This window comes from Littorina saxatilis, linkage group LG1 (genome assembly GCF_037325665.1).
Source record: "Littorina saxatilis isolate snail1 linkage group LG1, US_GU_Lsax_2.0, whole genome shotgun sequence".
Classification (NCBI taxonomy): Eukaryota; Metazoa; Mollusca; class Gastropoda; order Littorinimorpha; family Littorinidae; genus Littorina; species Littorina saxatilis.
The window spans coordinates 57,927,846-57,955,278 of NC_090245.1; the positions used below are offsets into that span (position 1 = coordinate 57,927,846).

Below are 27,433 nucleotides of genomic sequence, written 5' to 3' on the forward strand. Positions count from 1 at the left end.
TTGATCTGCAGTGTTTATATGGCTTGAAAACTCAATACTGATCAGAACCAAAAGGGGTACATTTGACCAGAATTTTAATTGGCCAGCCGGGCGATTTGCCAGGCGGTTTCTGACTAGCCCGGCTGATTTTTTACTCGCCCCTGGCGATCGGGCGGACGATTTGGCCATCCCTGCGCTGACACACACTGACTCACACACACTAACACACACACGCACACACACACACACACACACACACACACACGGCACGGCACACACACACACACACACACACACACGTACGCACACACACACACACTTTACATACACTGGCACACACTGTGGCACACACACACTGACACACACACACACTCATTCGTATAAGCAAACATGACATATCTATATACTTTTTAATTCAGGAGAAGATGAAGATTACCGTGTTAAATACCATCATGTTCAAATTTGTTTGTCAAGTTAAAATTCTTCTTCTTCTTCAGCGTTCGACGGTAGTGTCCCTTATAATCTTTGGCCTGCTGATTGTATGAACTCGCAGGTTCGGCGCAGGTCTTCCACAGGGAGTGGTGGTCATGTACGCAGAGACGGGCACTGTGACGCTTGTAAAACGTCAGTCACTGGAAATGATTAATGAGGAAACTAATTAACTAATTTTAGCCGGGCTTCCGAGCTAAAATGCAAGGGCCATAGTCCAGACTTCGTCAAAGATTGCTTGACCAAAATTTCAATCACTTTGCTTGAAAAATAAGGGCCTGACAGTGCCGCCTCAAACTTCAGTTCACAGAAGCGCCGGATTTGACGTCATCAAAGACATTTTTAAAAACAAGTCGCGTAAGGCGAAATTACTACATTTAGTCAAGCTGTGGAACTCACAGAATGAAACTGAACGCACTGCAATTTTTCACAATGACCGTAGTCCGCCGCTTGTGCATAACTTGACGGAGTGAAACTGACGAGCCTGTTCAGCGCGTGGTTTCGCTGTGCTGCATAGCACGCTAATTTCTGTACATCTCTTCGTTTTAACTTTCTGACCGTGTTTTTAATCCAAACATATCATATCTATATATGTTTTTGGAATCAGGAACCGACAAGGAATAAGATGAAATTGTTTTTAAATCGATTTCGGAAATTTAATTTTGATCATAATTTTTATATTTTTAATTTTCAGAGCTTGTTTTTGATCCAAATATAACATATTTATATCTTTTTGGAATCAGGAAATGATGTAGAATAAGATGAACGTAAATTTGGATCGTTTTATATAAAAAAATTATTACAATTTTCAGATTTTTAATGACCAAAGTCATTAATTAATTTTTAAGCCACCAAGCTGAAATGCAATACCAAAGTCCGGCATTTGTCGAAGATTGCTTTACAAAAATTTCAATCAATTTGATTGAAAAATGAGGGTGTGACAGTGCCGCCTCAACTTTTACAAAAAGCCGGATATGACGTCATCAAAAGTATTTATCAAAAAAAGAAAAAAACGTCCGGGGATATAATTCCCAGGAACTCTCATGTCAAATTTTATAAACATATGAGTTTGGTCTGAATCGCTCTACACACACACACACGCACAGACAGACAGACAGACACACACACACACACACCAGAGACACACACACATACTGCACCATGCACGACCCTCGTCTCGATTCCCCCTCTGTTGCTTCAGCACTCACTACTTTGTGCTTGTGTTTAACCGCTTACCTTTTAATCTTATATTCAATACAGTGTAATCATTACTATACACGCCTTCACAGTGTTGTCTATGTGTGTGAGTGTCATACTACACATCATACATCATATCATTACACCACCCTCGTCTCGATTCCCTGTCTATGTTAAAACATTTACTAGGCCCTATTTGTCAAAACTTGACTAACTGTAATAAAGGCATCTATACCTCCGACTGTTCAGTTACAAACCGCGGGGCATGCTGCCTTTGTCGCATCTCGAACGGCCATTTTCTTGGACTTTGCCGATTGTAAATGAAAGATTCAAGGGCGGATCAATTCACTTTGGAGGGGGGGGGGGTACAAAATGACTGCGAAGATACAAGTTGACGGCGCCGAAGGCGCCTAAGCCTCTAGGGGGGTCCGGGGGCATGCCCCCCTGGACATTTTTTTTATCCAAAGAAGCCAAAATAGAGCTATCTGGTGCATCCTGAGCCAATAAATTACCTCTTTTTGGGGGGTGGGTGGGGGGTGGGGGGGGGTTACGTAACCCGTGGAACCCCCCCCCCCCCCCCAGATCCGCCCTTGAGATTGTTGTATGCACTTGTTCATATCACTATCAGTTTTTGATTTTGAAATAACCGCGGAGAGTTGTTTCGGTATATTCCGTCATTTAGACCCATCGATTTCCGAAAGTTCTTGTAAAGTGGCTTCCCTTGATGACTGTACCCCACATGTGTCTTTGGGTGTGCCGTAAGCTTTTTTGGTTTTTTTACACCTCTGTCAAATTCACAGCCGCTGGGCAATGGATCAACACATAACCGGTGGGAAAAGCATGGAGGCGTTGTACCTTGCTGCTGTTCAAAGCAAGAAACAAGCAAAACCACAGGAACCTCACGTCATAGGTCCAACTACAGTGACAGTGTAAGTTCAGATAGTATATATATATATAATTATGTTGTCGGTTTTAAAGGAGCTGTCGCCTGATATTTTGTTTGTTTGTTTGTTCGTTCATGGGCTGAAACTCCCACGGCTTTTACGTGTATGACAGTTTTTACCCCGCCATTTAGGCAGCCATATGCCGCTTTCGGAGGAAGCATGCTGGGTATTTTCATGTTTCTATAACCCACCGAACTCTGACATGGATTACAGGATCTTTTTCGTGCGTACTTGGTCTTGTGCTTGCGTGAACACACGGGGGTGTTCGGACACCGAGGAGAGTCTGCACACAAAGTTGACTCTGAGAAATAAATCTCTCGCCGAACGTGGGGACGAACTCACGCTGACAGCGGCCAACTGGATACAAATCCAGCGCACTACCGACTGAGCTATACATTATCCCCGCCCGATTTTAGCAATGACGTTTTACGTCAATTTGTATAGGTATCATGTCAAAAAGCGCTGCATTTTAGCAATGACTTGGTGGATTGCTTTGAAACTTTCAGAATATTTCACCAACATACTAGAGATACTTCGAGCGAAATGATGGATTGTTACAGGTGTTTGTTAAAATGTTATGCAATTTTTCGAAAGAAGTTTTTAATCTCGTCATAGGATTGTTCCCTTGGGTCCAAAAAATGTATGACTTTGCATGTCTTTAGAAAAATGATTGATACACACACTGCTAAAGATTTATGTGCGTGTAAGTACTGACGCAAATTTGCTGGGCCAGTAAACACGCTACATATTTAAGCGATGATTCTGGTGCCACAGCGATGCCCAGCCAAGCGTGACCGTAGCATGTTTTAAGAGGCACGCAGCGATAACAGCTGTAAGCGCGAAACAGCGTGAACGTTCCATTTTTGAGTCACTTGAGAAAAAGTGACTCTATGTAATCGGTCAGTGTTAGTCTGTCCGGCCGGCCGGCCATCCGTAGACACCACCTTAACGTTGGACTTTTCTCGGAAACTATCAAAGCGATCGGGCTCATATTTTGTTTAGTCGTGACCTCCAATGACCTCTACACTTTAACGATGGTTTCGTTGACCTTTGACCTTTTTCAAGGTCACAGGTCAGCGTCAAAGGAAAAATTAGACATTTTATATCTTTTCTCGGAAACTATCAAAGCGATCGGGCTCATATTTTGTTTAGTCGTGACCTCCAATGACCTCTACACTTTAACGATGGTTTCGTTGACCTTTGACCTTTTTCAAGGTCACAGGTCAGCGTCAAAGGAAAAATTAGACATTTTATATCTTTGACAAAGTTCATCGGATGTGATTGAAACTTTGTAGGATTATTCTTTACATCAAAGTATTTACATCTGTAGCCTTTTACGAACGTTATCAGAAAAACAAGGGAGATAACTAGCCTTTTCTGTTCGGCAACACACAACTTAACGTTGGGCTTTTCTCGGAAACTATAAAAGTGACCGGGCTCAAATTTTATGTGAACGTGACTCATTGTGTTGTGAATAGCAATTTCTTCCTGTCCATCTGATGCCTCATATAATATTCAGAACTGCGAAAGTGACTCGATCGAGCGTTTGCTCTTCTTGTTTCCTCATGTGTTTGCATGACTAGCAAATTAACGTCAGCAGCTACACGCAAATAAAACTTAGACAGAATCCATATCAATCATTTATCTATATATATATGCAAAGTCATGAATTTTTTGGACACAAGTGAACAATCCTATGACAAGTTTAACAACATTTTCCGAAACATTGCGTCACATCTGGATAAATAACCGTAACGATCCAAACTTTTGCACGAAGTATCTCTAGTATGTTGGTAAAATATTCTGAAAGTTTCAAAGCAATCCACCAAGTCATTGCTAAAATGCAGCGCTTTTTGACATGATACCCATACAAATTGACGTAAAACGTTCCGTTTTTGACCGCTCTTGCGATCGACACCTGCATCAGTAGGAATAGCATAGCACGCGAAATACACAAGGTAGCAAAACAAAATAATCTGTTGAGGGTGATAATTGGTTTGACTTTCTTCTCGTATGTCAAAGTTGCAAAGTTTTGCCTATTGTGATTTTTTGTCGATTTTTCATTCGGCTCTTCCGTTTTTGTCTGGTCGATTTTGAGGGTACCCTTACTTGAGCGGCGGTCACGTGGTCCCTGTGAAAGAAATATTTAATCCAAAAGGTGATCCTGAAGGTTAAGTGAACGGCCTTCTTTGGCATATAATACAGTTTTAATTAAATGACACAGGAATTAAAGCTTTAATTTGGGTTTGAAATTTGTTGCAATAATTTTTTGGCCAACTTTATATATTGTTTAATGTTTCTCCGTCCTGACTGTTGTGAAAGGCCCTGTACTTTTCTGCACTTGGACCATCCGTTTATTTATTTTTGCTTCCATTGTGTTCACAACACACACACACATGGACACACACACTGACACACACACAGCCATGTCGCTTTGGCTATAACGCACTCGGAGCTCGGAGTGTATACAAGATTCTGCCACCGCCTGTATACACTTCGGCGTTAACTTCCGGTCACAAAGCAAATTTGCCATTCAAAACTGCGGCCACTTTGCGATAGGAACGCAGAGCCGTTGGTTATCAATAGGTAATCTTGAACTTTAGCGTGTTAAATCCATAGCTCAGAATCCAGTGACAATGACATTCTAAAGTTACTAATTACTTATTTTTGATACAAGTCCATGTAAGCAAGCCAATGAACATTTGTCGTGAATTTAATTGACGGATTGAGCTCCAAACTTAAGCATAATTAATTAATTTGGTTGTTCAATCGACGAAAATGCACAGAAAATAGCGTACGTTGTCAACCATACGGGACATCATTTACACGAAAGAGTTGTCTCCCTTGTCCGCTCATACGAATAATTTCTTCTTTGACCCATGTAAACGAAATGCATTTGTACAGTTCATCGGAGTTCATTCCGTAACTTCAAAGGGATCTAAAATGACTTGTTATGATTACAAGTGCAGGTTCTACAAATTTGGAGACTTAAATGCCTGTGAATTATGAGCTATGAATTTAACACGCTAAAGTTCAAGTTTATCTATCAATATCACAGAGTGCAAAAAAACATAACAATCTGATGCTGCACGGCCCTTACTGTAATGTAGATTTCGTTCTCAGAGTGTACATAAAAGACCAGACAACCACATCAACACTCGGAGTGTCATTAGACGCCATTTTGCGAAAGGAACACACTGTGCACTTTCGATTCATAGTATCAAAGTACATGTACGCTTGGGACATGTACACACAAAAACAAACACACCAAAAACTGATGCTGCATAGCAGTTTATTGTCAGAGTATGGAACACACTTTGAATGTGTGTCGACCTAGAAGTGGTTGTATATAATATACTATGTGAATGTACATTATTTGCCAACCCCGGCTCGACACTCCGAAAAAGGGATAACGGAAGTCAATGTCCGATTGATTTTTCATTGGCTACTTCCTAACGACTTGTAAGGGGGCATTTCATTGGCTAAAGAGTTTTAACAGAGCTTTTCATTGTCGGAGTGTATACAGACCCATCGATCCTGGAGTGTGTATAAGCTTTTGCCTATATATATGATGTTTTCATGCTATTGAATAAAACATTAGTACGTCCACACTTGGAGTAAGGGAATGTATGTTATTTAATTGGCATCCAAACCTCTGTATACTTTTTCAATATTAGTCGAGATTGAAAATGTAACAACAAAATTAAAATTTAAAGGAGAGCTACACAGCTGCATGCCTCCTGACCTGAAGAATATGTCCAACGACAAATGTTAAAGATTATTACAACTCCCAGTCCCATGGCTGAAGCACAGATCGAGGAATGAGAGGCAACATCGTACTAGATTGAGGTTTATAAGATAATTAATGTACAGAGTGGATGTACGTTTTTTTCTTTTTTTCGATAAATACCTTTGATGACGTCATATCCGGCTTTTTGTAAAAGTTGAGGCGGCACTGTCACACCCTCATTTTTCAATCAAATTGATTGAAATTTTGGCCAAGCAATCTTCGACGAAGGCCGGACTTCGGTATTGCATTTCAGCTTGGTGGCTTAAAAATTAATTCATGACTTTGGTCATTAAAAATCTGAAAATTGTAAAAATAAAAAAAATTATAAAATGATCCAAATTTACGTTCATCTTATTCTTCATCATTTTCTGATTCCAAAAACATATAAATATGTTATATTTGGATTAAAAACAAGCTCTGAAAATTAAAAATATAAAAATTATGATCAAAATTAAATTTTTGAAATCAATTTAAAAACACTTTCATCTTATTCCTTGTCGGTTCCTGATTCCAAAAACATATATAGATATGATATGTTTGGATTAAAAACACGCTCAGAAAGTTCAAACGAAGAGAGGTACAGAAAAGCGTGCTATCCTTCTCAGCGCAACTACTACCCCGCTCTTCTTGTCAATTTCACTGCCTTTGCCACGAGCGGTGGACTTACGATGCTACGAGTATACGGTCTTGCTGAAAAATTGCATTGCGTTCAGTTTCATTCTGTGAGTTCGACAGCTTGACTAAATGTTGTATTTTTGCCTTACGCGACTTGTTTTTTTATTGACAATGTTTATGAAAACACAAGAAACAGTGTTTGTGGATAACCTATTTATATATAATGAAAAATATATACAGTTTAAAGAACTATTAGGAAATGATCACAATTTAGTTATAGAGTTGCACCAGTTTGGAACTCACTGTGTAACAATTGATACTAAAATGGCTATTAAATATTAACCAGTTCAAATACCGACTTGGCAGTGTTCAGTCAGGGAGGAAAATTAAGCCTGTATGCATGGGTGACACATGTCACATAAGTTGAAAATTATGCATGCATTGTCAGACCCAAATACACTTTGGAATGTAACCACTGTGAGGCCTACTCATTGTCCCTACTACCAATACCTATAACCCCCCCCCACACACACACACACACACACACACACACCTACAGACAAACACAGGGGTTTCTTTGAGTAATTTGATTCAAACCTAACTCAGTGATAATAAGGGAATTAAATTGTATTTTTATTTGAAAACTTTTCATTATAAACTGATTTATCAATCATGAATACAGTGTAATAATAAAAAAAAATAATCCGTAAACACTAGTGGAAAATTGTTTTGTTTGGTGCAGCGAAACAAAAGGTAAGGTCATTGTTATAGGCTTGTCTTGTTGCAATATACATCAGACCCTATCATCACTCTGAAAACTCAAGCGCTGTAAATAGACATTTAAATTCTTGTTTCAGCAACAAACTGCGTTGTCTAAGATGTAAGAGGCCGTTGATTGAAGATGGCGCTGTAAGACTCAAACCCCGGAAGAAGCTATCTGTGAAGATGCAGAAGCATCTAAGACGCCAGACAGAAAACAAAGAAAGTCTCACCAGCCAGCAGCAAGAACTTGTGCAGAAATCTTTACAGAGTTACAACATTCTGGTGAGTTTTTGCCTGGAATTTGTTTTCGCCTTTCTTTTCATTCTTATGCTATAGCCATCACGTGTCAGGCAGAAGGGGTGTACATGTACTTCCACCAAAAGGGGGTACATTTCCTGCAGGTGCTTATATATATACGACTTGTGTCTGTCTATCTGTGTGTGTGTGTGTGTCCGCGATGCACGGCCAAAGTTCTCGGTGGATCTTTTTCAAATTTGGAGACCGTATTCAGCTACACCCCGGACACAACCTCATCGATGAGATATTTCAACACGTGCTCTCAGCGCGCAGCGCTGAACCGATTTTGGTTTTTCTCTGGATCCATTCCCAGTAACTCTTCCTTATCTTCTCCAGTGTTTTCAGCCGCGTTTATCTCCATTCCTCCGTGCGGTGCGCCGGCGTACACCCGGCATAGCCGGGTCCCCGGCGCAGCCGGGTATTCGGCTCGACTTCTTCCCGGCGCAGCCGTACCCGGCGAAGCGGGTATTCATCTAGTTTCTTATATATATATATGTGTGTTTCTTCCCTGTTTACTCGGAATGCACCTAGGTGTCAATTCTGGTGTTTTTCTCAGATCTCATCGGAGGTCATGTGTCAATTTGCTTCTAACCCTGAAAAATAATGTTTTTACCAAAAGTTTGTTGATTTAGATACATTCCCTTACAAATGTTCAAAAAATGACTTTTCACTTTTGTTACAACGATAAGAAAGATTTCAACAGAGCCAAACACAACGCCCAGACCGCGATTGACAAGGCTAAGGACAGCTACAGGCGCAAACTGGAAATCAGTTTGCTTCAGGCAACTCCCGAGCTGTATGGCAAGGCCTCCAGCAGATCACTCAGTACAAGCAGAAGTCTGCTGTCGACAACTGCGACCCGTCACTCCCTGGTGAGCTGAACGACTTCTACAACAGGTTCGACAAGCTGAACAACACCCCTGTGTCTAGTACATCTGCTGCAGCCACAGCGGATCTTCCTCCCCCCCTTGTTGTCCCAGAGGCTGACGTCAGGAGTCTGTTTAAAAAACAGAATCCGAGGAAAGTGGCTGGTCCGGATGGCGTTTCTACAGCAACTTTGAAAGTATGTGCTGAACAACTAGTTCCAGTCTTCACTTACCTGTTCAATACATCACTTCGTGGCTGCAAAGTACCAGTTGCTTTCAAGACCTCCACCTTTATCCCCATCCCCCAAAAATCCAACGTGACCCGCCTTAATGACTACCGCCCTGTGCCCCTGACCTTAGTCGTCATGAAACATCTGGAGCGGCTGGTGCTGAAGTACCTGAGGGCAACAACCAACCACGTGATGTACCCTCTACAGTTTGCCTATGGAGGGAATAGGTCTGTCGACAACGCGGTTGCCCTCGGCCTGCATTACATCCTGTAGCATCTGGAACAGCCCCGCACACGTGCTGTTCGTTGACTACAGCTCTGCATTCAATACAATTATACCCCAGAAGCTGTTTGACAAACTTATGCTGTTAACACTTTCGTGACGGGATGCGACTATATTAGTAATAACGCTGCAACGCCCACGGACGGGAAGCGACTATTTTAGTATTAGACATACAAGGTACACGACTCGTGATTGCTTCCCGGTTTTTGAAGCTTGCAGTAAATTGAGTTGTTTCCCTTGATACACGTGGTTTTCTCTTCCGGCTTGATCAAATTAATGCAGATTTGCGTGGTGTTTTCGAACAAAAAAAATGAATCGAAGGCGAGCCTTGTCACGGGAGGAGATTCTCCGGATGTTGGATCTTGAGGATCCTGTAGATCATGATACATCGTGTCGTTTTAGCCTCAAGAAAGCGATAATAGCAGTGATATTGAGGAAGAAACAGTCCCGTTGTTGCTAGTACGAGTCGGCAACTACACGTGGTAGGGGGTGATACTGCTAGACGAACATGTATCTCGGAATCGTGCAGGAGCTATGGGGGCGTGGCAGCACTGATAACAATGGATGGCTGGAGCCTTCAAATCCTTTTGGAATTGTTCATAGGTGGACAGTTGGTACTTTGTTGTGAAAATGTGACTTATATTCAATATGGATTACCTAGACATCATTTGGTGAGTGTTACAGTTTTGTTTCATTTGAGTCAGGATGCTGTGAGTGAATGCGTGATTTGCTTGTTTTTTTCTTTGTACTGTCTCCTTATTTCTGTGTACAATGTTAACAATATTTCAGCTAATTCATAGGTTTTACACCTTGTTTGGTTATAACATTATTAATAATACTTTCTGTTAAAAAATAACTTTTAAAAAAAGCAGTGGAAAATAAAACACACACAAAAAAACGTTAAAAAACACAAATTATCCCCCTTTCACCCCCCTTTGCTAAAACAAATCGCGTGACAAACTTATAAATAGCACGACTGAACGGGGCATCCATTTTTGAATTAGTACACAAAATTTGGTGGTGATTGGACTTAATTCAAGCTTGCTAGACAGATTTCTTTACAGTTACTGATTTTTGGGAAGTTTCTTGGTGGCAAGCTTGGGCAGGCAGGACGTTAACGCCGTGGCAGTGCTAGTCACAATAGTGTTAAACGTACGCCCTATCATGTGCCTCTGGATCCTTGACTTCCTGCTGAACAGGCCTCAACGGGTGAAGATTAAGGACATCTTCTCCGAACCCCTGACGCTCAACACAGGGACACCACAAGGGTGCGTCCTGTCTCCTCTCCCATAGCTGCTAACCCTCCCGAATTTTACAACTTCTCCCTGCTCTTATTCAAGACTAAACGATCCCTCTGGACCCCCTGGCTCCTGGATTTTGACTTCAGAAGGTTGGCAGCTATGCTCTCCTTTTCACTCTCTGCACCAACGACTGTGTCTCCACCAACCCTTCTGTCATGGTGCTCAAGTTTTCCGACAACACAACTGTTGAGGGCCTCATCAAGAACTCTGACGAGTCGACATGTAGATCCGAAGTGGAGCGGCTGGTGGCGTGGTGCTCCGACAACAACCTGGAACTCAACATCTCAAAGACTAAGGAGCTGGTAGTCGACTTCAGAAGGAAGAAAACACCTATCACACCGCTCACCATCAAGGGAGAAGTGGTCGAGCAAGTGGAGTCTTAAATTCCTCGGCACTACCATCACAAGTTGCCTCAGCTGGGAAACCAACACAGTGGGCATCGTTAAAAAAGCACACCTGCAGCGCCTGTACTTCCTCAGGCAACTGAGAAAATTTGGTGTGTGTGCAGACATCCTTACACAATTCTACCGTGCTGTGGTAGAGAGTGTCCTCACCTTCTCCACGACTGTGTGGGACAGCAGTGCTACCCAAAAAGAAAAGACAGACCTGCAGAAAATTGTGAAAACAGCAGCTAGGGTGATAGGATGTGATCTGCCCTCATTAGATTCCCTGTTTTAGCTCGTGTCGTGAAGAAGTCTCAGCACATCACACATGACCCCACGCACCCTGCATTCTGTCTGTTTCAACCCTTACCATCAGGTAGGCGGTTTCAAGCAATTAAAACCAGGACATGTAGATTCGGACAGAGTTTCTTCCCACAAGCGGTCAAGACCATACCCGCGCGTCCCTAATCAGTCTGGTTTTATTGATTGCAGAAAAGTGCTGTGATAGCTGTAGCTCTTAATCTACTTTAACTTCCATATTGTGCTCAGTTCTGTGATACTTATTTATAAAAAGGTGTGTGTGTATGTAAGTATGTATGTGTGTGTGTGTGTGTGTGTGTGTGTGTGTGTGTGTGTGTGTGTGTGATATAATTCACTGACCATCAGAACTATGATTATTGTATTTCATGTTTTAATTTGTTATCTTTTATTTTTACCAGCGACTGCGATTTCTGTCACGTTATAAAATTGCATGAGGCAGCGGTGTGGGCGTGTGTGTGTATGTGCGTTGCAGTATCTTTGTGCTGTTGGATGTTAAACACATATATTCTACCTTCTGCTGAGTAGTCAAGTAAAGCATGCATTTGATCGTGGTGGTATGGCAGTACTTTAGTCTTATCAGAGCAAAAGTGAACTTTTCCACCAGGAATTGCACCTATGTGCATTCCCGGTATACCGGAAAAACACCTCCACTCTCCAATCTGTATTTCCTTTGGAATGTGCCCAATGCATTGGAAATGCTTATTGTGTGTATTTTTCTCAATTTTACATAAAAAGGGGGGGGACCACCTTGTACCGAAGTGCTTGAAGTCTCAACAGTACAGTACTCTTTTTGATCTGACTCATTGTTCTGATTTCTGACTGGTCCACTGTCTGACAGTTTTGAAATGCATGAGGTTTTTTTCCGGACAGAACAATTTTGTTTGTAGCCAGGACATTTGTACCTACATATTTTCAGTCAAGGTTCAACTGATGTAGTATCTTACTTTTCCTAAACTTTTTTGTCCAAAACCATGCCCATTTTGTTCATTGTGGTAATTTAGTTTGTAGAACTGTTGGCCAGAACATGGTATTAATTCACAAAGTTCTCTGTTTTGTTTTAGCTTGGTACACCCTCTGTGTTTTGTGTGTGAAAGGTTCGGCATTGTTTTTCTCTGCTTTTATACACATCATTTCCATCCACCCAGCCTGCTTCTGAAGCGGTGCTTTTTGCATTATATTTACAGATGTTAGCATGCAGATCATGTGGCTGGAAAGGACAGAGCAAGCTGCAGACCAGAGCAGCTTTTCATAGACAGAAGCAACGCCTAAGTCAGAGCAAAAGTAAGTTCAGTTCTGTTTTGTTTGCTTCTACACTAATTGCCATAAAAAAGCAAACACATGCATTTAGCTGTAGAACTGTGTGATGCGGCCAGTTATAGTAAAACCAAGTATATTGCCAGAAAGGTAATTTATTCCCCTACCGTTTGAAACAAAGAGTTTCATTTTTCATCAATTAGTGCTTATGCAGTGTACCGGAGACCTAGGACACCCCCCCAAAATCAAATTCGCAAAAGCAAATTTGCAGACACTAAAATACACAAAAAATCAAAATAAGCAAGAGTGATGCTGGTTTTTTTTTAATCTCAAATTAAAGAACAACTCATTTTCTACCCACACAAATTGATTTGGTTCAGCTGGGGTGCGTTGCTTAGAGCTACCGATCTGTTCGCGCAGAGACAAAAAGTGTTCATGTTGTAAGCAACGCTATGTTCGCGGCGAACTGTTCTACCCTCTCTACCTACTTTCAACTAAATGGACCCGTCTCTTCGCTGACGGCCGAGTCCATGCATGCATATTGGGGGCGATCATGCAAACAGTCGCTTTGTGCTTGGAACAGCATTTGCCCTCAGGATATCTGTGTGAGTGTGTGTGTGTTTCGTACCCCACGTGGAGAAGCAGGGGCTTTCCTTTTTTCTTGTTTTTTTTGGTGGTCAGATTCACAGCTGGATTTCTTGTTGATTCCGTGAAAAAGTGTTGTGGTCTTCATGTCAGTCAATAAAGGTTGATTAAAGGTGAAGGTTTAGGAGTAAATAGCCCGTGTGTGCTTTCTCTCTCTCTCTCTCTCTCTTTTCTCCCTCTCTCTCTCTCTCTCTCTTTTTCTCTCTCTCTCTCTCTCCGTGTCTCTGTCTATCTTTCTCTTTCTGTCCGTCTGTCTGTCTCTCCCTCCCTTTCTCTCTCTTTCTCGCTCTCTCTATCTCTCTCCCGCACCCCCCCCCTCCCCCTCTTTCTTGCCCCCTCTCGCCCTTCCGCACACACGCACGCGTAAACACACACACACGCACACACACATATATGTTTACATACACACATGCACACGTGCGCACTCACTCACACACATTAACATACACAAACACACATAAACACAAACACACAGAGCCACTCACATACGCACACACAAACAAGCAAATACACCCACACACTTCATTGCACGGAGATATGAAGGTGGGGAAGGGGGGAGCTAAGAGAGAGAGAGACTGAGAGAGAGAGACAGAGAGAGTGACAGAGAGAGACAGTGAGAGTCTGAGGTAAAGAGAAAGCGAGACAGTGAGAGAGGTAAAGAGAAAGAGAGACAGAGAGAGAGAGGGGGAGACAGACAGACAGAGAGAGACATACAGAATGTGTGTGTGTGTGTGAGAGAGAGAGAGAGAGAGCTCTTTCCCTCTGACTTTTTGTGGACATCAGCCTTTTCAATCGTAAGTCCGATCTCGTGAAAAAAGCAGATAACGCGACCTTGCAGCAAATACAAAATCACAGGTCAAACAACTAAACAAGCAAAGAAAGACACACACACACAGACACACACACAGACACACACACACATGCACGCACACATGCACGCACACTCGCACACACACACACTCAAAAAAGCTTACACACATGCACACGAACACACAGACACACACACACGCGCGCCCACGCGCACAGACGCACACATACACACACACAATCACAAGCGCATGCGCTCATACAAATATATATATACACACACACACACACACACACATACACAAACACAAATAAACACGCACAAGCACACACACACACACACTCACACACACTCACACACTCACATACGCACAGGCAACTGAACAAGCAAATACACCCACACTTCATTGCACGGAAATATGAAGGTTGGGGGGGGGGGGGGGGGAGAGAGAGTGACAGAGAGAGACAGGGAGAGAGGGGGAGAGAGAAAGAGAAACAGAGAGAGAGAGAGAGGGGGAGACAGAGAGACAGACAAACATAAAGAATGTGTGTGTGTGTGTGCGTGTGTGTGTGTGAGAGAGAGGAGAGAGGAAAAAGAGATAGAAAGAGCTAGAGCAAAAAAGATACGAGAGAGAGACTTTTCAGACGGACACAAAGAGAGACAGACAGATATAGAGAGAGAGGTAAAAAGAAAGAAAGACATAGGAAGAGGGATATGGGGGTGGGGGGGGGGGGAGAGAAAGAAAGAAAGAAAGAATGAGAAAGAGAGAGACAGAGACGTAGACAGAGAGACAGGCACAGAGGGACAGAGAGAGCGAGACAGAAAGAGAGACTGCGATAGAGAGAAAGAGAGACAGAGAGTCAAACAGCAAGCTCAGTACAGTGCAATAGTTTCTGGCGTGCCACCTCTCAGGTACGTTACCAAATGGTCGGCACAAACCCCCCGTTGCCTGGACCATGCTAACGTTCGCGAGCGTTAGCGACCGATACAACAAAACTATGCGTTGCCTTGAAATCGTTTGCAACCGTTCTGTTACGGTCTGCCTAAGCAACGCGCCTCTGATGTGCCTAGCAGTGTTGTTTTGCCATTTTGAAGAAGACTGGTGTCAGCCTCGTCAGAAGCCGTAAAAGGCTTGATTTCGCGTCATTTTGTGTGGGCTATGTGGGTAAAAACCCTGTAGTTTGGTAATGGCTAGTGGTATTGCTTTTAAATTTGACATGAATATTGTTAATTACAATTGCAAAGGAGTGTGAAAATATCATGGCGTTTTGATGAGTTTTTTTGACATACTGGAACTTTTCAGAAAAGTTTGATTAAACTGTAATAACTCTTTTCAGTATATGTAGTTGCAAAAATTCAGCATTTTGCACACTTCAACACAAATGAATATTACAATTAAGGATCAATTTTGGTACAAAAGCAACAACGCGCTTGGGTGGTATGGAAATGTGAACGCGAAACAACAATTACGAAAAACAGGTCTTCCAACATCAAAACCCAGTCTAGCCCAGCAGACTAAACTGGCACGCTTTTTATCACTGTGAGTGACGTGCCAGTTCAGTCTGCTGCGCTGAACTTGGTTTTGATGTTGGAAGACCTGTTTTTCGTAATTGTTGTTTAGGTATGAACCCACCCTAGTGTACTATTGTTGTCTGATGAATTTGTTGAGATAAGCAGTCTTCTGTGCAAGGATGTTGGTTTTGCTTTGGCCATTAATTTATTTTTATGATGTTTTTTTATGTTTGTGCTTTAGTTTAAGATATTTTAGATTACTTTTTATGTTTTTTTAATTGAGTTGTCCATTGTGAGAAAAAGTCTATGCACATTTAGGACATGAAGAGAATGAATGTCTAACATACACAGTAAATGCTTTTTCTTCCGATACAGAACAAGAGGAAGTAGATCTAGCTCCTAACGAGGACAGTGAGCCTGCAGATAAGAAGGCAAAACAGAAACTGAGGAAAAAGGAGAGGAGAAAGAAAGTTGCACTTGCCAAGGCTACTGAACTTGTTTCAAGGTGAGTAAAACAGGGAGCGAGGAAGCAAGCAGAGGAGTTTCTTTGTGTGTTTGGGAACCCACTAACATTTTGAGAATTAGCAGCAAGACTTTACTGTTCCTTACTGATTGTAACTGCTAGGCTAAATATTTACTGTGCGTGTCATTGCTTGCAAATCGGCAAACCCTCTGTTTCCTGTGCACTTTGAAGTGCCCAATGATTCAAGTACTCCAATTTCAAAATGATACATGGATTAGGCCTAAAAAGAAGTAATGTGTTTCAGGTTCCCCGATCGACCCAATTTTTGCTCTTGACCTGGAACCTTTTTTTCTAAACCCTGAAGAAGAAAAAAATGTTGCAGACTTTACAAGGAAAGCTTTCACTAAAAACTCTTCTACGCTTCTACATCTAGGGGACAGCTTTAACAAACAAAATGTTTAAGTTTAACCTACCAACCCTAATTTTGTTTGGCTTGTCATCTGAAACAAACATTTTCTTTTTGTTGGCCTTAAATGAACAAAACAGACATTGTTGCTTTGCAGTTATTCAGTGTTATTTTTTACAGATTGGCAAAAGCATCATCAAAGAGCAAAAGAACAGAAAAGGAGAGTGGAATCACCAATACAACGCCTACATCTGTATCATCAAATTCGTTTCCAGAATCTCTTCCACAACATTCAGTTGTCTCAGAAACACCAGCAGGGTCCGAGCCTGCTGAAAAGATTACCATTCCTCAAAGGACTTTTTCGGCAAAGCAAACAGTATCTAAAGCTGGAAAGACATCGACAAGCTTGGGAAAGACAAAACCCTCGGATTCTGTGTTGGGCATACAAAGTTCTGGAGTGAAGAAGAAGAAAGGAAAACAGTTACTTAAGACAGTGTTGAATCAGCAGAAAAAGGCTACGCCAAGCGCTGCAGAATCTTTATCACAGTTTTTGAACAGTCTTCAGTAAATTTCATTGGAAAAGTCACTTTGGAGTTAGTGTCGTGCGTGTGTATGGAAATGAGTGTGTGTGGTTTTCACGCGTAGTGGAGACAAGTTGTGGTTTCATTAGATGTACATGTATATTGTTCAGTTAACCACAGACTACTGTTAATCACCCTCAATGAAGGCCTCTGGTATAAAGTGGTAATTTGTTTGAAGAAACAACACACACACATACACTCTCTCTCTCCCTCGGACAAACTGAGTATAATACAAAAGACATAAACAAAAATTGATTCCACAAATTTACTTAAAGAATCGTATTACTACAAAATCTTCATGACTTGTACATACGTGTGCTACTCTCATTATCACAATATGCTCATGTAAAATGGGAATGACTTGAAGTAATCCTGCTGTAAAACAAGAGTACTGATTGTTTTTCCAACTATAAAGGTGCAAACAAGAAATCTCGCTGCCAACATCTTAAATTAAGCTGGAAATATAGTCACCAGGAATACCTTCTCAATTTTTTTTAACACGTTCTATGGAGAATATATTGAAGATTTCCTTAGCAAAAATGGCTAGCATGCACACACTTTCTAAATGATGTTACAAACAAGACATCTAATCAATGTAGCTATGTAATAGGATACATAAGAAGAGTTGATGAGTTGCTAATCTACAGACAATAAAAAAAGTACACAACAGTTCATCCCTGTTTCAGGCTCATATTTTTGTTAAATACAAAGCTAGTCTAAACAATAAAATATCATTCACTCCTGCAAAAAAAAAAAGCAAAACTGAGTGATACTTCTAATGGTTAGGAATGATACATTCACACTAAATCAGATAAAGTGACTTCAGTCAGTGATGAGCATAATACTGTTTGGCCCATTAGTTTTAGCAGTGTGCAATTCAGAGATTTGATGTGGAAAGACCACAAGAATTTAATTAAAAAGCAGATAAGTCAACACTGATCAAACACACCTCACAACGTCCATGCCTAAATGGTACCACATGAAGAAACAATAGCAAGTTACAATGATCAAGTTTAATTTCAAACAAAACACCTGGACGGTACGTTGACAAGATACAAAATTAACTGAGTAACTGGACGGAAATATATCTAGTTAGTAATGAAAAAGGAATGTCTGCTAATAATCTGCAAAATCAATTAAAAAAACATTAAACAAATTAAATAAATATTTGACATTATCCTTTCCATGTATCACAAAACATAGGCAAGAAGCTTGGAATCAAAGTGCAAAGAAACATTACAATTAAATCAGCCACTTTTATTCGATAAATATTTCAATCGTAATAATCGTCAATAGACAAATCTTAAAACTTAAATAATGATTCGATATTATCAATTCTGGTAAAAAATAATCTAAATCATCATTCAAATTTAAAAAAAATCAACTCAGCAGCTTTACAACAGCCCACAACAACAGGAAGAACAAAGGTATTTGTTACCATAAGGCAGTGTGACAAAATGACAGACAATTTTTTTCCCCACTGCCTCACAAATGAATGAAAACTGATGGACTAAGAGACAGGAACATTACATCAATCAATCAATGTCAGCAGTCAATGTCACATGAAATAAGCTCAGGATCTGTATCAGGTTCAAGAATCAGCAGCTTGGAGTCATCTGTCATTTGAAGAAGGTGTGTGTATAGTTCAGAGCAACTCTTGCATGGAGTGATATTTAATCATCTCTTGTTCAAATGCAGACAACGGCAAAAAGCATAACATTATTTCAACATCAGCAGTAAAGTCATGTAAAAGAAACAGCACATTTGATTCACCAAACAGTCATGTCAAGAAAGTCTGCCTGTTCTGTGTTCTTTCAGTTATTAAGTGCAACTCTTGCTTGGACGGATACTAAATTAATCATATCTTGTTCAAACACAGCCAACAGCAAAAAAGCTGAGCATACTTTGAACATGCGAGTCAAACAAAAAATGTCATCTGATAAAGATTCTTCGTTTGTGCTCTCTCCTATCACATAAGATGGCAGTAACATTCATGAGCCATTCTGATACCTAATATGCAAACGTGAAATTGTCCAGAAAAAAAGCTATAATGAACTGAGATATGTAACCCTGCCAGTGAGGACTGACACTAATCACACTAGCAAAGAATCAGCAGTTGCACCACTTAAATAGGACCATCAGTAAAAATCAGGAACATAACGAGGCTAGGTTAGTACACTTTGGTGTGGCTAATTGTATGCAGACTACTACTGCGTTTTTCCAGTTGACCGGAGAGACCGCGCACCTTCTCTGACCAGTACTCGCTGCTCTGTTGAAGTTGCACCGACAGCTGCACAAATAGAGTCACACCATCAATGTCAATATTTCAGCAATTGACATATTAATATAACCTGATAACTTCCCTCCCACCCCCTCCCCCCTTCCTGGTTTGTCCATTTTTTTTAAACCACTTTTTTTAAACTCTCTTAACTGCTGTAAAACACAATTTTTGTTAACCTAACCATGTTACTACAGCGCTAAAAATGGACAAGTTAAGATAACACATCACTGCATTTTTGTGTGTTACCTTGCTTGTGGTTTATTTTCAAAGTGCCCACAATAATCTTAAGAGTGAAAGCCCTTGGTTATTTCTGTATTCTCAGAGTGCAGGCTCCAAGATATAAAACTGCACAGCATACACTATCAAAAATAAACACTTTGCACAATCTATGACCATATTTGCAGTTATTCTCGTCAATGTCTCAACATTCCCTCAGTTATGCAACACAAAAGTAATATTTCACACAAAAACATTAAGTGTTCACCAGATGCAAACAAACACACTAAGTGCAGATGGCAGTGTAACCAACACCAATCTGTTCCTGTAAAAAATCGGCAGTCACAGATACGGAGCAAGAAGATACATTTCCAAACCACCAAACAGGACACATGTATACAGATCTGTACTGTTCTTGAAAAGGAGTGAACAGTGCCATTTATAATATTGAAGCGAAAAATGTACTGTCATATTTTTCAACGAAGGATGTATCACTAAAATTAATACCAATGCTGCACAAACACAGAGAAGTGGGTTTGACAAGTGTCTTTTGTATAAAGGTAAGCTAAAATAGTTCCAAATGAAACAAACAAAGAAGAAGAGATAGAGAGATAGGAGAGGCACCAAAGTCTTGTACAACTTGACAACAAATGATGATGATGAAAAGGTCTGAAGAAGAAGAGAGCTGAACAAAGCTATCAACTGGCAAATTATTCATCTTTTCTTCAACCAAGAAAAAAGTTGATCCATTAGCACTTATGCCAAGCCAAAGCATATTTGTCTTTCTTTTTGTAAGGCATGAAATCCATGCAATAGTGAATTAGTGCAAAGAGAACACACAATACAGTAGTGTTAAGATGGCCCACTCAGTGCTGTAAGTAACTTTGGTTAGTATTGTTTTTACACTGGAAAAAATTGAGAGAAAAAAGCTGGCTAAAAGCCAAGAGCAGAGATTGTTACATAGCGCAACCCACCTAGGCTTTGCACAGCCACTTCAGTGCATCTGTGTGAACAAAAACATCACTCAACACTTGTGCACAGTGACAAAAGCCTTCCTGTTTCTCTACATACCTACTGCCTCCCACCCCACCCCACTTTTTGGATCTAGAAATGTTTAAAGCCAGCTTCAAAAAAAGCAAGCAATGTGGAAAACTCCCTTCTCAAAAGTGATCTGACTAAGCCTAAAACCTAAAATAATAACCTAATAACCACTGACATCAGTTCAAGGCCTGTGATTAAAATCTGTGTTTACAACAAACCTGATTTCCAAAAACCTGAAATAATAAACCTAACGTAACCTAGTACATGTATTGACAACTGCAATGACAAAAGCGCTATAAAGTCAAATGAAAAAAACCTGTTACTGTTCTACAAAAAAGGACTCATTCATGTGAGCCTGCAAAGGCAATATTCATGTTTTTCTTGTCTAGTTCATTTAAAAAAATTAAAAAAACGAAAGACTAAAATGCTCTGAATCAAAAATTGCAAAAACATGCACTCTTGAATCCAAAGGAAAGAAGCCACTTCTCAAAGTGTGAGATAAGACAGAAAAACAAAAGTACAAAATTAAGACTGTGATCAAAGACTGTTAATGATGAGATTAATTAGCACACCTCTCCCACGCGCTGAATCCAGTAGGACTTGTCTAGACTCTGTGGGTCGGCCACACCGGTGTCCTCCATGGCTTTGCTGAGAGCAGTTCTCGTCTGAAATACATACGAAAAAAGCTCAGCTCAGTGACCAATGTACAATTTGAAAGTCAAGATACCTGCACACTTGCAAGTACAGTCCTAAAGAAAAGCTTCAAAATAAAGTCTTTGAAAAACTTCTGTATGGGTAGGATGAAATACCTGTGGATTTTTCTTAGCCTATATATGTACCCCCTTAAAGTTAGCTAAAAACAAGAATTTCATCAAGAATGTGTTAACTTCCAACCATTCTCATTGTTTTCTTTCAGTCGTTCTCTTTTCTCATTGTTTCATGGTAATTATTGTATGTATCCACCATGTTTTGTCAGTTAAGAGGTTCCACACTAAAACTGAAGTCAGTATGAATCACTGCTGACACACAAACACACACTCCAGAACCCACCAGCCTCTCCGGGTCGCCATGGGCAGGGCTGGAGTCAGCACGGAGAGCGCGGGAGTCCAGCTCACTGCGGAGACTGGAGAGAGTCTGGTCTCGGGTCTGCAGCTGCATTTCCAGGTTCTGTCGCAGCGCCATCTCTCTCTCCAGCTCACTGCGCAGTCGTGAGTTGTCCTTCTGCACGCTGCTTAGCTGTTGAGCAAACACACAATATGTGGTTGATTGATCGCCCATGAAAACCAGCCACCTGGATGTGGCAACCCAACTTTTGTGTGATAACAAAACAAAAGCTTTATTCTGATAGGAAAAACTGTCAAATGTAAATCCAGAAATGTCCGGTATTTTTACATAAATCCAGTAAAATAACAAACATTTTTAGTTAACTTGAACACTGTGGTCCATTGTTGACAAAAGATAAAAGGAACGCAATATACGGTTCACTTTTAAAAAACGTTTTCTTCTGTGAAATGCTGCTACAGGGTGACCCAAAAAAAAGAGTACCCAAACAAAATTGAATAACTTTGTCAATTTTAACTTTTTTTTCTTTCTTTTTGAGGTGAGTCAAGCTAATCCACTGCATGGTTGGATGAAATAAAAGCTGTTCTCACAATGAACTATACTAATGATCAACGGACGTTTTGCATAGAGACCTATTTTCGCACAAAATCATACAGAGATGTGCAAGCACAGTTCCAGAGACACTTCGGTCAGCGCGATTTCTATCTTTGGGGGTTCCTGAAAGACAACATCTACAGGAACAAACCACAGACAATCACAGAACTCAAGAGAGCCATCACAACAACCATTTGCGGAATCTCGCAACAGGAGTGTGTGCGGGTGATTGATAACTTTGCGCGGCGAGTTCAAGTTTGCCTGCAGCGGCGTTTGGAGCATGTTCTGTAGAATAAGCATAACTTTCCTGAAAGACAAGCTAGAACGCTAAAATTGTCTGTGCAAATCATGCAGAGGCTACTTGTGTGTGTAAATAAATTTTATGAAGATTGCTTTATTTTTGTTCAATTTATGACGTTTTGTTTGGGTACTCTTTTTTTTGGGTCACCCTGTAAATGTCAGATACACCATTTTCTGAAGTTTTTAGAAGTCCTTGGTGTCACCTTTTCTCCACTGAGAGGAAGTTTGGGAATTCTGTCAAAATGCTGGCAAAGATTTTTGCACTTTAAAATAACTGTTGGCATTTTGTCCACTGCTGACTTAAACAACATTTGTGCAAGTGACGGATTGAGTTTGTTTTGACCTGTGAGTTGAGTTGCTGGATGCTCTCAATGTTGGACTTGAGGCGGTAGTGAAGGTCCTCAATGGTGGCCACCTTGGTTTTCTTGTCGTGGTCCTGTTCCACCCTGTCAACAAACGCCACATATTCAGTCACACACACAACACTTAATGCCTTCATGGGTGGGACTGAAAAATGACATGAATCCTGAAGAATCATCACCAAAAAAAGAAGAAAACAAGTCGCGTAAGGCGAAATTACAACATTTAGTCAAGCTGTCGAACTAACAGAATGAAACTGAACTCACTGCATTTTTACAGCAAGAGCGTATACTCGTAGCATCGTCAATCCACCGCTCGATGCAAAAGCAGTAAAATTGACAAGAAGAGCGGGGTAGTAGTTGCGCTGAGAAGGATAGCACGCTTTTCTTTATCTCTATTCTTTTTAACTTTCTGAGCGTGTTTTTAATCCAAACATATCACATCTATATGTTTTTGGAATCAGGAACCCACAAGGAATAAGATGAAATTGTTTTTAAATCGATTTCGGAAATTTTATTTTAATAATAAATTTTTTATTTTTTATTTTCAGAGCTTGTTTTTAATCCGAATATAACATATTCATATGTTTTTGGAATCAGAAAATGATGAAGAATAAGATGAAAGTAAATTTGGATCATTTTAAAAACAATATTTTTTGTTTACAATTTTCAGATTTTTAATGACCAAAGTCATCAATTAATTTTTAAGCCACCAAGCTGAAATGCAATACCGAAGTCCGGCCTTCGTTGATGATTGCTTGGCCAAAATTTCAATCAATTTGATTGAAAAATGAGGGTGTGACAGTGCCGCCTCAACATTTACAAAAAGCCGGATATGACGTCATCAAAGGTATTTATCGAAAAAAAGAAAAAAACGTCCGGGGATATCATTCCCAGGAACTCTCATGTCAAATTTCATAAAGATCGGTCCAGTAGTTTGGTCTGAATCGCTCTACACACACACACGCACAGACAGACAGACACACACACATACACCACGACCCTCGTCTCGATTCCCCCTTTACGTTAAAACATTTAGTCAAAACTTGACTAAATGTAAAAAGAGGCCATAATCGAATCCGGATTTCTAGCATATACCGGAAGAATCCCATCCATGTGCCTTTTATCATAAGAACAGTAATCACACAAAGTATACACGTAGTACCAAAACTAACCACCTACATTGTCGTACAAGACACATAATCATTCTGACTGCAATGCATTGATGACACAAGAGTTAAAAGCTGAATTGCCCATTAACTATGATGAACACATTAGCTGCAGTTAAAATATTGCCCAATAACTACAATGAACACATTAGCTGCAGTTAAAATATTGCCCAATAACTACAATGAACACATTAGCTGCAGTTAAAATATTGCCCAATAACTACAATGAACACATTAGCTGCAGTTAAAATATTGCCCAATGACTATGATGAACACATTAGCTGCAGTTAAAATATTGCCCAATGACTATGATGAACACATTAGCTGCAGTTAAAATATTGCCCAATAACTACAGTGAACACATTAGCCGCAGTTAAAATGTTATAACTACAATAGCATACTTACTTTATAAAATGCAGCAACTACCCTTACTTAAAATGCATACAGTAACAACACTTACTCATGTTCTTCCAAGCGACTCTTCAGCTGGTTCAGCAGAACTTGCTGGTGTGCTGAGTGACCCTGGAGAGCCTGGACAAAACAGAACAGACATCGTTCAGAAAACACACATCAAACCTGCTTGTTTCATATCTGAGTTTTTGAAGAACAAGTATGAACTTTCCCACACAAAATTCAAGGATGCACACGCGTTATGCAGCTCATGATTTACATCTCTGGGTGGGTACATGTACAACAGAGAAAAAGAGAGAGAGGGAGAGAGAGAGAGTGTGTGTGTGTGTGTGTGTGTGTGTGTGTGTGTGTGTGTGTGTGTGCGCGTGCATGTGCGTGCAAGTTTAGAGAAAACAAGAAAAGCAAATGCTTACACGACTTGCCTTCATTACCCCCGGCCATACAGACGGACACATATGAATACTAAGACTCACCCATTACTCAGGTGAGTCAAAAGTTTGAGAGAAGAGTCCTACCCTGAATTTGTCTCCCTCCATCTGTTTGTCCTCCATTTCCACCCTCAGCCTGTTGTTCTGCTTCTGCAGCTTTTGTACTTGATCCATCAGTAGTCTGAACACACATACACACCATTCATGAAATAAGAAATAGACAATGAGACATGCAAAGAAATAGCCACAGATGCATACACGCATGCATGCATGAAAACATACACACACATATGCACGCACGCTAGCATGCACACACGCTTGCACATACACACGCACGCTAGCATGCACACACGCTTGCACATGCACACACACGCACCCACACACACACACACTGTAAAGAACTGTAAAGAACAGACATGCATGAGGCACAATAATTCAAAATTTGGACAGTTAGTAAAAGGCAAAATTTTAAATCAAATGTAAGGCTTCTTTTTAAGCCTACTGTCTATATGATACTTACCGAGACAGTACTATTCTTGCACATTATCTATTATAGGCCGAAAAAATTGGACAAAACGCTGAGTGGGTACAATTATCTCCCATAACCATGCGCCACCGTGGATCCCAAGCACTGTCCGAGTGCTTCCCCCTTACAGGATGTAGGTGGCGCGTCCTCTTTCTTTATGAGCTGCAGACCCTCAAAAAGCCCATAACATATCAAGAGGGGAGGCGGGAGGGAAACTCTAATAGTACTGTCTCGGTAAGTATCATATAGACAGTAGGCTTAAAAAGAAGCCTTACAGTCAATATAACACTTACCTCGACAGTACTATTCTTGCACAGAATACCAGAGTGGTGTGAGGGTGATATGTAGAGTATTAAACTCCTTAATCAAAATCACTTAAATCCAAGGATTAAGATACCCAGGCAATTTTCGAACAGTACTACCGTAAAAGAAAATATACCCAAGAAACATACCTTAGACTGACGTGACCATGCTGGCAACCACTGCTGTGTGGTGAACTCAATGTCAAAGTCCAGGCCACTCAAAGCTTGAATACCACTGAGTCTACGGCAAGTGGCTAAAGCGATGAGGAACAATTAGTCTTAAAAATCAGCAACTTGATACTGATGCCTGCCAGGGGTTCAAACTCATTGCTACGCAGGAGTTTGAGGACCAGAAAGACATCCCCCTTGGGAAATGAAACCCGAGGTTTAGACACCGCTGCATTGCTAATACCCGAAAGGACATTAGCGATGAGGGAGGACCTGATCAAGTGTTCAGATCTGCGACCAGTAGCGGCCGCAATCGTGGAAGCGATGGCAGATCTGTATCCAAGAAGAGTCTTAGAAGAAAGACTCTTCTTTTGATACACTTCCACCAGGAAGTTGGCCAAGTCCTGTGTTGAGGGATAAAGCGGCTTTATCCCCTTGGACAAGGCGAAGGTGGCCCAAGCTCTCCAGCGTAAGTCGTAGAGCTGATTAGTTGATCGCCTCTTAGCGTTCAAGGAAAACTCTACTGAACTCTTGTGCAATCCTAGTGCAAGCAGTTTGGAGCGCACAAGAGCCATGCGGTCAAGCACAGACTCTCTGGACGTGGATGAGGGAGGCATGATCGAGGCTGGAGCAGACCTCCCCCGTCCAGATCCAGAGGTAGAGGGTCTACGTGGGTGAGACCGCGAAGATCTGGAAACCACGGAGCTGTTGGCCAGTAAGGCGCGACCAAAATCAGTCTTGGTCGTTCCTGCAGATATTTTGCCAGCACCCTCGGAATCAGAGATGTCGGGGGATAGGCGTAAGCATCGAGGAGCCTCCACAAGAGAGTGAATGCGTCCAAGTGGAACGCATTCATGTCTCGAAAGGGGCTGACGTACCTGGGAAGCCGAGCGCTGAATCGAGTTGCGAACCGATCGATCAGAGGACGGTCCCACCTTGCCCACAGACGCTGTAGAACGTTGTGAGCGATGGTCCATTCTGTGGAGAGAACCTGATCGCCCCGACTGAGAATGTCGGCCAGGGCGTTCATTTTCCCCGGAACGAACTGGACTGACATCCGGACCTGATTGGTCTGGCACCAGAGCAGAATCTCCTCCGCCAACAGGGAGAGGGACCGAGAATTGGTGCCCCCCTGGTGGCGAAGGTAAGCTAAGCATGTGGTGTTGTTGTCCCCGTTGAAAATCAGAGGGGCCAAGGACAGGCCGAATGGGAGGGCCCGAAACTCGAACACTGTGCCCTCCCAAACGAACCGGAGCAGATGTCGGTACCCCGGGGCCACCAGGATGTGGAAGTAAGCATCCTGGAGGTCCCAGACATGGCCCAAACGTTTGGCCGGATGACCAACCGGACCGACGAAGGGGTTTCCATCTTGAACTTGCACCTGTGAAGGTACAAGTTCAAGGTGGAGAGGTCCAACACCGGCCTGAACCGGCCGTCCTTTTTGGGGACGG

General features: G+C 41.3%; 2 protein-coding genes across 9 annotated transcripts in view; one reads left to right on the forward strand and one right to left on the reverse strand.

Moving 5' to 3' along the window:
* Window positions 1-2,371: 2,371 nt before the first annotated feature.
* On the forward strand, window positions 2,372-17,130 carry LOC138975284 (uncharacterized). 2 transcript variants are annotated; one of them, XM_070347944.1, is made up of 5 exons: window positions 2,372-2,594; window positions 7,872-8,058; window positions 12,641-12,737; window positions 16,051-16,180; window positions 16,725-17,130. In XM_070347944.1, exons 1-5 carry the CDS (start codon window positions 2,476-2,478, stop codon window positions 17,110-17,112), a joined length of 921 nt encoding a protein of 306 aa, XP_070204045.1. In that variant the 5' UTR covers window positions 2,372-2,475; the 3' UTR covers window positions 17,113-17,130. The 2 variants fall into 2 exon arrangements, with proteins under 2 accessions (XP_070204045.1, XP_070204047.1); XM_070347946.1 differs by having other exon boundaries at window positions 2,372-2,536.
* Window positions 17,131-17,376: 246 nt separating this feature from the next.
* Window positions 17,377-27,433, reverse strand: part of LOC138975218 (early endosome antigen 1-like) — a 144,091-nt gene continuing 134,034 nt past the window's right edge. For 6 of the 7 annotated variants that reach the window (XM_070347887.1, XM_070347898.1, XM_070347873.1 and 3 more), the window contains 6 exons: window positions 25,074-25,167; window positions 24,608-24,678; window positions 22,963-23,065; window positions 21,714-21,899; window positions 21,236-21,328; window positions 17,377-19,415 (listed from right to left, as the gene is read on the reverse strand). In XM_070347887.1, coding sequence (XP_070203988.1) covers window positions 19,296-19,415; window positions 21,236-21,328; window positions 21,714-21,899; window positions 22,963-23,065; window positions 24,608-24,678; window positions 25,074-25,167 — 667 coding nt within the window. In that variant the 3' untranslated portion in view covers window positions 17,377-19,295. Of the gene's footprint in view, window positions 19,416-20,596; window positions 20,626-21,235; window positions 21,329-21,713; window positions 21,900-22,962; window positions 23,066-24,607; window positions 24,679-25,073; window positions 25,168-27,433 lie in introns of all 7 variants that reach the window. The other variant, XM_070347903.1, reaches the window with a different exon arrangement.

Excerpts from the sequence above, each read along its gene's own strand:
- LOC138975284 (XM_070347944.1), top strand. The coding sequence starts at position 2,476 with ATGGATCAACACATAACCGGTGGGAAAAGCATGGAGGCGTTGTACCTT. Across the intron at positions 12,738-16,050 it reads ACGCCTAAGTCAGAGCAAAA|AACAAGAGGAAGTAGATCTA; the intron begins GTAAGTTCAGTT and ends CTTCCGATACAG. Across the intron at positions 16,181-16,724 it reads GCTACTGAACTTGTTTCAAG|ATTGGCAAAAGCATCATCAA; the intron begins GTGAGTAAAACA and ends TATTTTTTACAG.